This window comes from Tubulanus polymorphus, chromosome 3 (genome assembly GCF_964204645.1).
Source record: "Tubulanus polymorphus chromosome 3, tnTubPoly1.2, whole genome shotgun sequence".
Classification (NCBI taxonomy): domain Eukaryota; kingdom Metazoa; phylum Nemertea; class Palaeonemertea; order Tubulaniformes; family Tubulanidae; genus Tubulanus; species Tubulanus polymorphus.
Window position 1 is genome coordinate 26,110,126 of NC_134027.1, and position 14,889 is coordinate 26,125,014.

Genomic DNA, 14,889 nt, shown 5'->3' on the forward strand with positions numbered 1-14,889 from the left:
CTAGCCCTCTCCTAGTCCTCTACTAGTCCACTGAGACATGGTGGTGTTGAAAGAGTTAATGGTGTGTAAGACTGCTGGTCGATGTAGTATTGACCAGTCAGGTGTGGTGACCATGAGAATGGTCAGGGATTCTGAATTCCAATCTTCTCACGATAAAGGCATCCTTATCAAGGCAAAACTAGAACATATGATTCAAAATCAGATATATATATATATATATATATGTTTGCTTGTATTTCACTAGCTAAACAAATATCAATAAATTTTCCTGATCCATAAAGACCTGATCCATATCCTTATGGATAGATATATACAGTACTGTTCCTCTGAACAGAAAAAGGCATTAGGGGCTTTTATGAGATTTTTACAAACAAAGTACTATTTTAATTTTAATGATAGCTGGTAAAGTCCATGTACGTATGTGGGAATCTTTCCTGTTTATAAATGCCGTGAATCTGCATAACAATCAGCGCATATAGTATGTAATTCCTGATTAAAAGCATGTAGACAATTTTATGGTTTTAAGTATCGGCGTAGGACAATAGATCGTCTTTTGACCCTCTGGTGACCAGTTCAGATTATTATCGGGCGTCTTCATTGTTTGTGTAATACGTGGTTTAAGAAGTTTTTGAAATACGGCGAGAATTCCTTCAATTTTCCCGATTCTTTGCTATGAATCATTGACGACAATTTATTCAATCAGTACCAGTTATTGACGAGTCGTATTCGCTTAATACTAAAACCATTTCGACTATTGTCGATTCGATACTTTTTCATTAAATCTAAATGTTATTTTTAATGAGTTTAATTCTATATCTTATAAAGCTGAGAATGCCGGCTTGATAATAACTTCGTTTTCTATGAGTCTTACATGTTCGCAGAGAATGGCAGCCTAACTTTTCGATATAATCTAGTTATAATAAAAATAGAACGTTTTGCAAGCATTTTTCCTGCTTCGTCGAAACGGATTCATCGGGAAAAAAACTACAAACTTTTTTGTCCGACGAGTTTAAATTGACTGGATTGATTTTTCTGTACGCATAATCACCAGCAATTCATGAAAATTTATTAGAATAATAATCTCTGTCACGTAATTTGCGTGAACAAGAAATGGAATTTGAAGAGGAAGTAAAACAGTGATTGGGGGTAATTATCTGATAATTATGAGGGTTGCATTATCTATTCAGCGTAATACAAACATATTTACTATCAAATCTAGATCATTGTTGTTAATTTCGCATATTAATGCGAATGAATGTAATTATTGTGTCAAAATATGTAAGTCATTAAATGTATTCAGTTTACGGAAATTATCACAATTTATTGCGCGCTATTCATAATCTGAAATTCACGGAATCTTTTCAGAATTTCAGATATGTTTCCTTTCAATATTTGAATATTAGTACGCAACGTCGAAATTTCATACAGACTTTAGTGTTTATGAATTTTTCGCAATATCGAAATCAGGATCTTCTTCGCACAACGGTCTCATGCGAAGTCGAGATGATGCCATGTAACCGATGAATTCTAAGCAAGCGAAATTCTTGAGATTTCAATCCATTCACTTCCAAAACAATTCTACAGTGAACCTACCTTAAGTCCTGACACTTGGAATGATCATTACCCTTTCAAAATGGCGGCTTACACTTAGTAAATTGAAATGGAAATATATATATATAAATATATATATATATATTTTATATATATATATATTTTATATATATATAGATGACTTCAGTTATAGATGACTTATCTGATGACAACTTAATCAGAGTTTGACTTGGAGTAATCAGTCTGAATACTCCAAGACTGATTACTCCAAGCTTCGACTTACGGAGACTGAGTCGATAAAGTAGATCAGTAATTTGAAACTCCAAATGATAAAACTCGATAGACAACTTTCCAACAATTTTTATTTGAAAGCGCAATGCATATCCATTACGTCGTCGTTGTTGTATATAGCTACAGCGAGGGAGGGAAAATACCATAGGGACGGCTGACTACTAGTTTATGTATGCGAGACCGAGGTAGAAAAATATGCAAGCGTTAATTAATGAAATATACAGACAGGGCGCAAAGTTCCCCTTCATTAACCTTACCGACTCTTAATGAATAAAAAATGCATGGCAACTTGGCGTTAGCAGCGGTAATTCCGGTTTGTATTTACATATTATCTGCGGGTTAGCGATCGGGTACCGTACCGAGTCGTCGTACCTGCTCGCACTAATCGGTATAATACCGTAATTAACGCTATCCCCACAGCATCCATATAGTTATGATGGTTAGAAAAAAATCCGGCCGCTGCCGCCGCAGGACGAGAGAAAAAAAACGACAACCCGCTCGGTCTCGGGGTCTATTCGCATTAATGCGTTTTAGCTGTTTGAATTAATCATCCACATCTCTCTTAGTTGTTGTTGTTGTTGTTGGAAATCTGGCGATGGGTAAGAGTAAGATTTATAAACTTTCTTCACCGTAGGAGTAACCGGTGCGGTCTAGTTATAGAATTTTAGAGATTCGGAACGATTTCGTATGAAATAGGCGTAGGATCAGTTATTGCTGTTGGATACCGACGACGGGATAAGGATTAAATATAAGGATTAATCGTTAACTTCATCTTGTACAACTATAGAAAACTACGTAATATACTGAACAGTTATTGATCAGAGCGTCGAAACTATTTCCTGGTAGTGTAATTAACAAATTTATAAATCAGACGTTAAGTTGGAATATTAAACTTAAGCTGCTCAAGGTGCAAAAAGGCAGGAATACTATGCGATACCAGGGGTGGATTGAGTCTGATGTTGTTACCACTTGAGTGGTACTCATGGATGATGAACCAACATCAATAACTATACGATCCCCTTATTTCAGACGTAGGAAAAAGTAAATTCGATGCTCAACAATTGCTCAGATTGCATTTGGAAGCATTCAAATTTCCGAATTTTCATGAGAGGAGCTTACGCCCTCCTTACACCCTCGTGTTAAACAGTATTGAGGAACCGAGGCTGGATCCACTACTGAATCAGTACGATAGACCTTGATAGTTGTATGAAATATCATATCGAGGATCAGTGAGATATAAAGACAGTGTTATGAGAGGAGGAGACAGTGTCACCTGTTAAGCTGTGTGTAATATGCCGCGTTGCTAAAGGCGGATGGATTACTTCTCCCTTCCTCGGGACACTGAGTTATATCGATCGCCATTGGTAACAGTGCGCACACTTTTCTAATCAACTCTGTATTTTCTCAGGACACCACGGTACGGTATGATCTTACTCTCTTCAGTAGCTCGCTGTAACCACAGTTATTTTTCTCGGGACACCATGGTACAGTATGATCTTACTCTCTTCAGTAGCTAGCTGTAGCCACGGTTGTGTTTTTCTCAGGACACCATGGTACAGTATGATCTTACTCTCTTCAGTAGCTAGCTGAAGCCACGGTTGTGTTTTTCTCGGGACACCATGGTACGGTATGATCTTACTCTCTTCAGTAGCTAGCTGAAGCCACGGTTGTGTTTTTCTCAGGACACCGCGGTACGGTATGATCTTACTCTCTTCAGTAGCTAGCTGAAGCCACGGTTGTGTTTTTCTCAGGACACCATGGTACGGTATGATCTTACTCTCTTCAATAGCTAGCTGTAGCCATGGTTGTATTTTTCTCGGGACACCGCGGTACGGTATGATCTTACTCTCTTCAGTAGCTAGCTGAAGCCACGGTTGTGTTTTTTGCATTTACGGATATCCGAGGATTCGTCCTCGTCGTCGATCTCTTGATCTGCTCTGATCAATAATGTCCGAAAACCGGCTCAAACAGCGGACAACGACCGACGTCCATTTTGTATCAAAATACATGATTAGTTGCTATGGTAACAGCGGTGATTAATTGTTCGATGTTTTCTAGTGGCTTACGTATTCATTATAGATGAATCAAGTTTGTATTCTATTAATTTTCAAAAATGCGACCGTATTTTGTGTGCGTACTGAAACATATAGGAATCAAACTCGCGCAACGTTTGATGTTCGTCAAGATAAAGATTTAATCGTTTGTTGTAAAATGACATGTCTGAGACTGCAGATCATCTCTCTCTCTCTCCCTCTCTCTCTCTCTCTCCCTCTCTCTCCCCCTCCCTCTCCCCTCCCTCTCTCTCCCTCTACCTCCCTCTACCTCACTCTCTCTCCCTCTCCTCCCTCTCTCTCCCTCTCCCTCTCCTCCCTCTCCTCCCTCTCCCTCCCTCTCTCCCTCCCTCTCTCTCCCTCTCCCTCCCTCTCCCTCTCTCTCCCTCTCCCCTCTCTCCCTCTCTCCCCTCTCTCCCTCTCCCAAGTCTTTGGTGTTCTAAATTGTTAATCTTTTTTTCTCTTGTATTTTTCAGACGGTGAACTCGTCGAAGAAGATGTCAATGAATTCAACGCGGTTATGCCCGATGGTAGCATGAAAGAAAACATGGGTCCCGACGCCCAGAAAACCATCTCAGGCTTAGAACTGGCCGGTGAGTTGTTAGTTAACACTTCCAAAACGTTCACGCATGTTAACAAACCTATAAATGGTGGTTTTAATGCTCGATATTGACTGAACCCCTGCTAGGTATGATTGTTTTTGACTGTCCGGACTAAGTTCACCGGTTGTGACAAACACGCCTTTGTTCTCGCGTATTTCATTAGCGATCATCAGTCTGTACGTCTCTGCGTTCTAATGCGCGTGTAAGTAATAACGTTTTCTAAGTAAGCCGTACACAATATTACATACAAGGATTATAAGATTAGATCGGCCAGGTAGGAAACAAGCCAGATTATAAACTACTAGACTCGTTTATGATTCATATTACAACATCTTCAACTATATCGTCATCGAGAATAGTTAGCATCATTTCCGCGGCCTTGGGCTTGAATTCTCCCCGATGACAGACATATTTTCTAATTATAAACATTTTTTTTCACGAGGAGAGAATGCAATTAATATCAACTTCAATCAGTATTATTGTTTTTATACGGAAACTAGGCCAATTACTGGGATGTTAATTGGGATAGTTGTGCGTGTTTCGTTAGGGGTTCGTACTATGAAATAACCACGTCTTATATTAGTAATTAGTATAAATGTATCTGTATCTATTGCCGATTGCTGAAATCGAGATTTGGGTATGATTTCGTACTGATATCAGATTTAACTCTAGTGACCTAGTCTAACTATAGAGGGTCCTTGTTGTCGAATGTCCTTAGATATTTAGAAACATGAATTTTAATAGTTATTTCTGAGAGGATGGATGTGTAGCATGTCCTCAATATATCGGGACTGGACTGGTTGCCGGTCAATTCAATTCAATTATCGATATATTCAAATCCAAAATAACTTTATTGATAATATTACATAATATATATTATGATATTTATTGTTGATCATATTAAGCAATATATGAGCTATTTTTCGTAAAGCCGTCAATAAACATTCAAGTTAGTTTTCTTCTCTTTTTTTCAATCTTATCACGAAAAATTTCAATTAACAATTGCTAATTACTAATTCAGCGTAGGGTGTGACATTTAATGAATTTCGCTAATTGCTTCGAAACCAAATCAATAACGGGCGCCGCGCCACGCGCCGAAATCATCGTCGATTCTATTCCAGTCATTTCGTCGTCTAAAACAAAGAAAATACACGAGTAATTAACCCTGTCGAGACCTCGCGTTAACGAGCTTTCAGCCGTTCGGTAATTAGATGACTAAAACGTTCGCCGGCGAAATCGTGCTAAGTAGCAACCGTAAGAATCGGGTGAAACCCTCTCGGCTCGGCGTCTGCTGCTCCGTGATGTTCGAACGAACGAACGAACGACGAATCTTTTCCTGCTGTTTGTAATTAACCCTAAAGGTTTACGCGCGTTCACCGCGACGCGAGTTAAAACATTAAAGTACCTGTATCTTAGTATCGTTAATTTGATATGCTACGGGGGACTTAATTCTTTTGGCTTGATCTTTCATTAACCGGGTCTTTGATGACGTTTCGACGCTTTGTCAGTCGACTTGTTAGACATGTTTTTATTTCTCTAATGATGAGAATTATTTCAACGATGCCGTACTTGTGGACGTCCACATCGACTAGATAATCATTAGCGAGTTCATCCCGAGTCTTTCAAAATCAGCCCAATTAGTCGACGACTGTAGGTGAAGTTTCCATTCAACGATCCCCGTGAGGTTCAACTGCCTTTTTATTAATTATTCGGAATACGGATTTTTTCTTGGAAAAAAAAATGTGAAAGCAAAGGACGAAAAAAAAACCCCAGAAAAACAGTTCTTGCAGGAGTTTTAGAATGGAAGAGAATTGGGGGGAAAAATAGAAATACGTAATACAGTTCTTTTATGATTCGAGTAAAATCGAGAATGCTTATTTTTTGCAAACCATAAGATCGAAAATTAAAATAGAAATATCCAGAAAAAACTTTCTTTGAACATTTATGATGAATGCGAAGCTGAAGACTTAGAAAATGTTGATATGATAAAGATCCCCGGTAGCCGATCTGTACCTCGAGTATTAAAAGATGAATTTACCCATTTTTTCACCAGGGGGCAGCATCGAGGTTAGAATTAGGGCGCGGAAATTTGTAACTACCTTAGTCGCTTTAAGATGTTTGATTGATTCATGTAAGTCTAGCTTGATGGCGGGATTAGGATGTTTAAAATGCTCTGAAAATTGAAAAGCATTGACTGTGAAGTATCCATTGTCCCCTTGCGAGAAAAAAACCTTTGTTAAACAATGTCGACGAGGTCATACCGCGGCCAGTCCAATTAGAATTTGTTTTCCCTGAGGTGTTAGAAATAAACTTACACAATGCTTTCCGCATCTTTGGCATAAAATCAGCAATGGTCATACAACGGGAAACTACCATTACTCATCGGTCTGAGACGTTTCTCACATTCCTATCATCTAAATCTTTGGGTGTTTTTTTTTCTATTATCGAGAACTTTTCAAAACAACGTCATCTTATTCGACAAAGACCGATTTTAACCGAATCGGCTGAATATCGAATGAATGCCTGCTCTGGTAATCAACGGTTAAGCATTAATGATGAACACAATGCGGGTAGCATGATTAAAACAAAAGCGATCGTTAATTACTTCAATAATTAGCAGGCCTGATAAATGGTGTTAATTGCTAGAGCACGAAATTATCCATATGTGTGTGTATATATATATATATATATATATATATATATATATATATATATATATATATATATATATATATATATATATATATATATATATAAAGCTTTGCTATCATCATCATCATCACTTCCCTGTGTATTGGATATAGAACTGCTCTGACTGTGATGATATATTGTGTGTTGTTTCATCAGGGATTACTGGTTGTTTTAATTTTCTAGAAACAAGAAGGAAACTGGGATTATTCTATCCATCAGATCCGCGTCTATCCTTTCGTAAGTTCCTCCTCCTCTATCTCTCTCTCTCTCTCTTCTTTCTCTCTCTCTCGCTCTCTCTCTCTCTCTTTAACCTTATTGTAGTTTTGTCCCTCTTACTGTTGTCGCGTGTGTAAAATACGATAATTCTCTTCTCGAGAATTTGAGGAACTCTCTCTCTCGATTGCAGCGATAATCGCTGTAAGCTGGCTTTATATAGTAGTGCATTTTGTTGTCCTGTTAGTCCTAGGCTTTCTACATGTTTAGTAGTAGTTCGTTAGTTCTCAAATACTAGTCACGTTCGTCTCCTATTCACGTATAGATGCAGTAAGCATCGCAATAAAGCGAACTGTAGCACCTATCTATCTACAAATTCGCTTTTGTAAACTTTCTTCTTCAATGAGATAAAAAAAATCAGTATCATATAGTTATCATTAAATTGAATGAGGTTTGTCATATCGAAGGGTTATGACTCATTTCCTAGCCTAGTTTATTTCTGTGATAGTGACACCCGTCGTCACCTTGATTAAACTTCATATTTCAGTCGCGCGCTAAACGTCGCGATTCGCCAACGATCGATTTCTCGCTCGCGCCGTATTTTCGGATATCAATTTTTCCGTGGAACTTTCAAGAATGTTTTACTTTCGCGCGTGAAAAACGTCGTCGAGTTCATCGCCGCCAGTGACAGAAATTCATACCGAAATATATTGTTATGACGAAAAAAAACGCATTGAAATTAGCGTCTGGTTTTCGGCCGCGGGCGATTTTAAACCGTTCAACGAATTGATTGTGATTTGTTATTGTTTTGTTGTGTCGTATTTGATTCCCGCCTGCGGGCTCGAATTAAAACTCCGCATCGACGCATAAACTTCTATTCGACATCAAAAAATTAGTTATATATATACGCGATTTAATCGATAATTCTCGTAATATATATATATATATATATATATATATACATATATATGTGTGTCCATATTAGATTTAATGAGTTGTATATCGCTGATTTTTTGTCGTCGTTACTTTGATAACGTACGAGGGTGTCACCCGGTTAAGAACTTCGGCGTTAGGTGTTTTTATCGCGGCCATTTTTAAAATTGGGTGGAGACGATTTATCTCTGTTTATGAACGGATATTATCGGCTCGTTAAGCCGATCTTGTGTCTGATGAAACTTTATTTCTCACCGTCAGCGTACTTATAAAAAATCTCTGTTGGACCGCAGTTCCACAGATGAGTTAGGCCCGCAAATTTAGAAGTTGGTCGATGAAGGTAAAAGCTCAATCAGTTAACTGAAGCAGCCAAAAATAGAAACCCTAATCAGTCTTTAGCTGGTTCAGGCTCGATAGATGATTGTTTACATGAACCAGTATCAAAATTTGCAGTTATGTACTTTAAACTAAAACTTCTGAAAATTTGACAGACCGTCCAAATATAGCGGTACTTGAATTCGCGATTTCAAAACTTCCAGTTTGTGATGGGCAGGTGTGGTGGGTCTGTTAGCGCCACCAAATAGAAAAAAAAAACGAACGAAGGAATTTTACCAACAATCCAACTATATCTGAACTCTTGATTTCCGATTTCAAGATCAAACTCGTTTCATTCTTGGTAGGCGCGAAAAATCAAAACGAATTCAACAAATTAAGCGAAAGGAACGCTTTTCCATTTCGAGATCGATAATCCGTTCGAATTCCAATTTAGAACTGGGTCAAGTCTGATTACCGAGCAGCAGAAGCCATTACTGAAAAATAACACGCCGTAATTGTTACGAAACAAAAGAGACGAAATGTTCGATGTTGAATAATTCATTTTCGATAGCATGATGGCCGCCGTCGTCGTGCGTTAGCCGGGCAAAAAAACAATAAAATTACTCGCGCGCTCACGAAAAATATGCTCGGAGCTCATTTCTGCAGCGATACGAGGTCATTATATTTGTATGATATTGTCACCAGTAATTAGTACAGTGCATGATAAATTGTACATTTGGTATTTCGTGTATTCATTAATTTCGACACCTAATGGAAGAATCGAACCCTCCGGGAACGTCTCGACTGCGAGGAAAAAAATTCACAGATTAAGCTTCCTGAGTGGTAATTAACAAGGGGCATAGGGCGAGAATAATTTGTGTTTGTGTGTGTGTGTGTGTGCGCGATGCTGCTTAGAAAATATTCGCATAATAAAGTAACGTGATATTTATGGAGTTTTTTATTTCGGTATGAGATAAGCTCTCGATAAGCCGCGCGTGATCAACCCATCCGGCGTCGAGGATGCGTGTGTGGTCTTATATCGAAAAAAAGGGTTTTTTTGGAAAAAGCTATTTCCTCGAATGGAAAATCTTGAAGAATTGTTATATTAGAAGAGCTAATTCTTTGAATGACCTGACTAGAATTTACGAGCTATTCGAGCTTTCGAAGCTATTTCTTGAAACGACCAAACCTGACCAGAATTTATGAGTTATCGAAGCTATTTCTTGGAATGACCAAAATTTTAGGACCTAGGGAGCTATGAAAAATGTTGAAAATCTTGAAAAATTGGCTTAAAAAAAATGCTATTACTTTGAATGAACTGACCAGAATTTCTTGGAATGACCAGAATTTTGCGACCTGTCAAAAATGTTCGTGTCGTTTGAAACATTAGATTTTCGAATGTAATGCCGTCTATAATGGGTCGACTGTAAATTGTTAGTGAGACAATTTGTGAACCTATTAGCCGCGCGAAAGCAATCAAATAGCTGCCGGGAATACCGAACTAAATGGAACCTCGGGCACGGCTAATTCCAACCAGATAGAAAATGCATTTTGTCATTTGAAATGAGTAATTAATTCAACGGTAGAAGAATCGAATCGACCCTGCCGCACAACTCACTGTAAACTGTAATTCAGTAAAATGCCACGGCGCGTGATTGACTGAAAGAAACACTGATGATGAGTTGTAATTAGGTGAGAATTCCAGTTGTACCGGCTGCCATTTCATGCAGAAACATTGTAACGATTGCTGATGAGTCGATATCAGTTACTGAGAGCCTCGTGTCGCAACCCGCGCGCGATACTAGCGCAAAAATGACTCGATGTTCGTTTTTTAAGAGCTTCGAGGTTTGCGATTAATTTTCTGTTTTGTTTCTTAGTGAGCAAAATCAGGGTCGGTGCCCGCTTATCTGCAAACAAGTCAGCAAAAAGTCCGGAAATTTTCTTTAAAAAAAGTCAGGGAGATTTGTTGAGATTGCTAGATCGCACGTTAAATTAAACAGTTTCTGTCTGTGTCTTCTTGAATTCTTAGCAGTTCAAGCCACCGAAAAACGATACCTGTCAGAAAAAAAGGCTAATATGTAAAAGTACTGGCCACCCTGAAAATAGAATGTATAAATAATGTTATTCTATCGATGCTCGTAGAAAACATGTGGATCCTCCCGGTGAACTTGAAGGACACGGCGTCCTTCACTGACGAGAACTTAGATCCGATGTAGCACAGGTAACAAGTCTATAAGGAGTATGAAGAAACTTGTAGTTTTTAAGGCAAAAAAGATATTCCCCAAGCGGTAGATGAACTCGAGTCGAAGAGCTCCGACTCTTCAGCTATAGCGACTACGCGCAAACAACATTCGCCGTAACCTATAAGATGCTATTGCACGAGTCCTGCAAATGATCATTATGAAATAAAGTTCAAAATGGCAATTAAATATTTCGGATTTCAAAGAGCCATCGATAAAACGTCGAAAACTGAACTGAAGTCTCGAGTCATCGCACGAAAACACGATCAAATTCTACCGTTCGAATTTCTTATGTTTCATCGCAAATTAGCGCCACGGCGAAGAATCAAATACGCTTAATAAGTGCATCATCCAGAATTCAATCCGATTTGAAGAGATCTCGGGTTCGGCGCGAGAGTCAAGAGACGTCAGACAAAGACTCGGAAAAAAAAACCCAGCAGAAATCATATCTGTATTTCGTGAAATTCGAACACGACAATTCGAAGTCCCTGAAGTCGGTGATAGCAGTCGTAGCAGTTTGATACACTCCTGCGTCGTCGCCGTTAATAACTAGATTAATATTGACTATTATTTCATGGATTAATACGCTGACAAATCCCATGGTTGTTTTAAAGAAAAGTCGCGTATTGTTCTTGACGGTAACGCGAACTTAATCTGCCGACGCGTGGCTCCGGTTCAATTCAATAGATACTTCGCGTAAGTATCATTTTTCGCGGCGACGATTTGGGACTGTCGGGTGAAAGAAAAACGAACGAGCTTCGAAATTCAAACGGTTCTCTTGACTTTTGTCGTCGGTTTTGCATAATGTATACGAATTTCAGCGACAGTTTTTTTTCGTCGCGAGAATTCAAAACTAGAAGAAAGAGACAAAAGACCCGAAATATCACAAGTTCGGATTTGTCAATTTGCACAATTGGATTTTGAGTTTTAAACGATATTTCCATGTGTAACTAGTAATGCTATATCGGAAGTAAGTCAACAACTTATGAAGCTGAGCTCAGACCTGACGACGACTACGTTTTGAGAGTAGCTTTTATCAAACTTCTCCCAAAAATTTCAAAACACCCTCAAAATCGTACATTTGTTTGTCGTTGGTTGGCAATACGTTTTTGTGAAATTCTACGATGAACTTCATACCCAAAACACATGATGTGAAGGGCTAAATCTCAAGGAACGCAGGGACCTGACTATGACTACTATTTGAAAGTAGAAGACCTCATTTACTAAGAAAAATATAAAATAACCTCAAAATCAGTTCATTTTCAATGAACCTACTATATTTGATATCAAATTGCTCTAAATTCTGGCAAAAACTACGACAATTAGAGAGATATGATGAGAGTAGTGCGGTCTGTGCGGTCTGGCTATATGTAGAGATATCTACGAGACACGGCACCTCTATCTCTCCATGGCATCTATGGCAGCAATCTGTTTTAATTGTTTGCGCAAATATTAATCACTTAACGATGACAAAGCTAGAGTTAATTAACGAGTGATATTTACAGTACTGATCAGGCATCGTTAAATGCTCTGCGTGCTAACAGTCGTTTAATAGTTCTTCGGCGGCTCCGGTTGTATCCCTCGGCCGATGCTACTGATTCACTCGCCGGATAGCTAGAATCTCTCTCCCCCCCCAAAAAAAGAGCTCCCTAGAATAGAAATAGTGAATTTAGTAGTAGAATGAATGATTACAAGTGATTACTGCAGTGACAGTGTGATTACCGTGTGATTACAGCGTGTTCCCTAATTCACCAGTGATCCGTCATTTACATACTGGTCATCTCTAAGTCTAATTAAATGAGATTTTGATGAGAGAACCCATTTTGCTTTGGTTCTAATTAGTCATTAAACGCGTAGTCGTTAGCCGCGCACACTCTCACGCGAACCAATGGACCATAGCTACTAGCTACACGACTACAGTCTGCCACAGCTCATAGCCACTGCTCATAGCCACGTAGAAACTTCAAGCTAAAACATAGGATAGAACTTGAATAAACGTTTGTCTGAAAGAGATTTCAATAAGATTGAAACCCATTGCATAGACTCTTGTTAGATTAATGAAATTCATTTATCGAGATTTGAAATCAATGGGTGAAAGATGCAACATTTCAGACTCAGAGACCTTCATCAGGAATGTCATACACTTCAGTCCTTGTTCGGCAACAAGTTTTTCTTAAATTCTCCGACCAATTTGATATCCTAAATTACAATATAGTGAAGGGTGAAAGCTCAATAGAAACACAGGGACCTGACTATGACTACTTTAAAGAGCTCAACTTCTCCCAAAAATATCTAGATACTACCAAAATCAGAATAGTTTCTAGTTCATTTTCTATTGAACTACTATTTTTGATATAAAATAACTCTCATTTTTTGGTGAAAACTTCTATAATTAGAGGTTTAGGGTATTGTAGGTGTCAGGTATAGTCTGGTGTGAACACATAATATAGTGTAGTCTAGGGATAGTCTAGTCAGGCTTTCACCGGTTGTGACTAGTTGTTTAAGATGGTGCGCGAATAATTACTGAAATATCTTACAGACAGTGCAATGTGACTGATTTAGCTGTCACAATTAATTACAAACGTCTGTGTTTAATGTTTGATGTAGCTGATGTAAAGTGTGGTTTGTGAATGTATTTGTGATGTGACCGCTGTGTTTAACTGCCTATAATATACATATGTCGTCTCTCGAAAATAATTACCGCAACTTCTTCACACGTCGACGACATTCGTAATAATTAATTTCTTTCTTTTCTTTTTAACGCGAGACCGAAAATACTGATCTTACCTGGTCTATATCGAGATAGTTCATGCTCATCACTAGGTTATCAGAGAAATCGGGGGGGGGGGGGGGGGGGGAATTCGGCTAATTTTCTTTTCTTCGAAAAAGACAGGGAAGTTAAAAGGCTAAAAAGGGAATAGTCAGGGAATTATGTTGAGATTGCTTGATCGCGTATAGAACTAACAGTTTCTGTCTATGTCTTGCGTATTTGACTGTGTTAATTAGATTCTTCAGGTATAGTCAGGAAAACAAAGTACATGTCAAGAAAAAAAGCAAACAAAAGCTAAGCGGCTATCCTGATGAGTTTTCTAGTCATGACTCAAGGTCGAAGACACATTTTTTATCCCTTCTTGTGCGACTTTAAAAATATCTAGTCGATATTTTAGGGGTTCGATTTTTATGCAAAGTAAATTGAGATATTGAAGAGTTTCGAATAATGGGCCGAACGCCAATATATATATACTTCTTCACTCAGTCTTCGGTTATACTTGTATTTAGGTTAAATTAATAAAGCTCTTTGCCTTACAAATAATTCACACAATTATAATCAAACTTTTCCAAGTACCTCTTCATCCCAGTCCTCGCCCGCCCGCCCGGTGGAATGTCAAACAACGCATGACTTGACTTGATTTTTTAATATTATTTAACGAGCTCGAGTAACTATCATCGTATAGTAATTTGATAATTAATTTAGCGGCCGGTTCGATGTTTGCTTATCTTACATTCGTCTCGTATTGTTTACGATTGTTTAATACGTAATTAGTTTATAAAACGATTCATTATTTTCCTCGTCGATAACCTCTTGTACCCGGAGAACTGTCGGTCGAAAATACTTCCACAATCATTTGTCATTTGCAGGGGCGGATCCAGGGGCATGTTGTGACCATGTCGACCATAAAAAACGGCATATATTCTTAATTTAGGGCCGAAAGGCATATCGGCAACATTTTTAAAATTTTACGATCATTTTAGAGCTTTCTGATGCATTTAGTCAAGAAACATAGGTTATATATTTAGGAAAAATATCTATTATGTATCTCAGGTGGGTCCAACGGCAAATTTTGATACAGAGGAAAAATAAAAAGGCACTTTGGAATTCCGACCGTGTCGGGCGACCCGGTCGACACGGTCTGAATCCACCCCTGATTTGTCATCGTTATTTACCGATGGTTTTTCCGATGAATTTGTCGTTTTTAAGAATTCTCTTCTTTTTACGTTCCG

The 14,889-nt window shown here is 38.4% G+C and overlaps 1 protein-coding gene across 1 annotated transcript in view; it reads left to right on the plus strand.

The window, feature by feature from the left end:
* LOC141902251 (zinc finger homeobox protein 3-like) overlaps positions 1-14,889 on the plus strand; it is a 40,150-nt gene that overhangs the window by 11,748 nt on the left and 13,513 nt on the right. Inside the window, exon 2 of the mRNA XM_074789896.1 lies at positions 4,370-4,486. Within this exon, the coding sequence (XP_074645997.1) occupies positions 4,370-4,486 (117 nt within the window). The remainder of the gene's footprint in view (positions 1-4,369; positions 4,487-14,889) is intronic.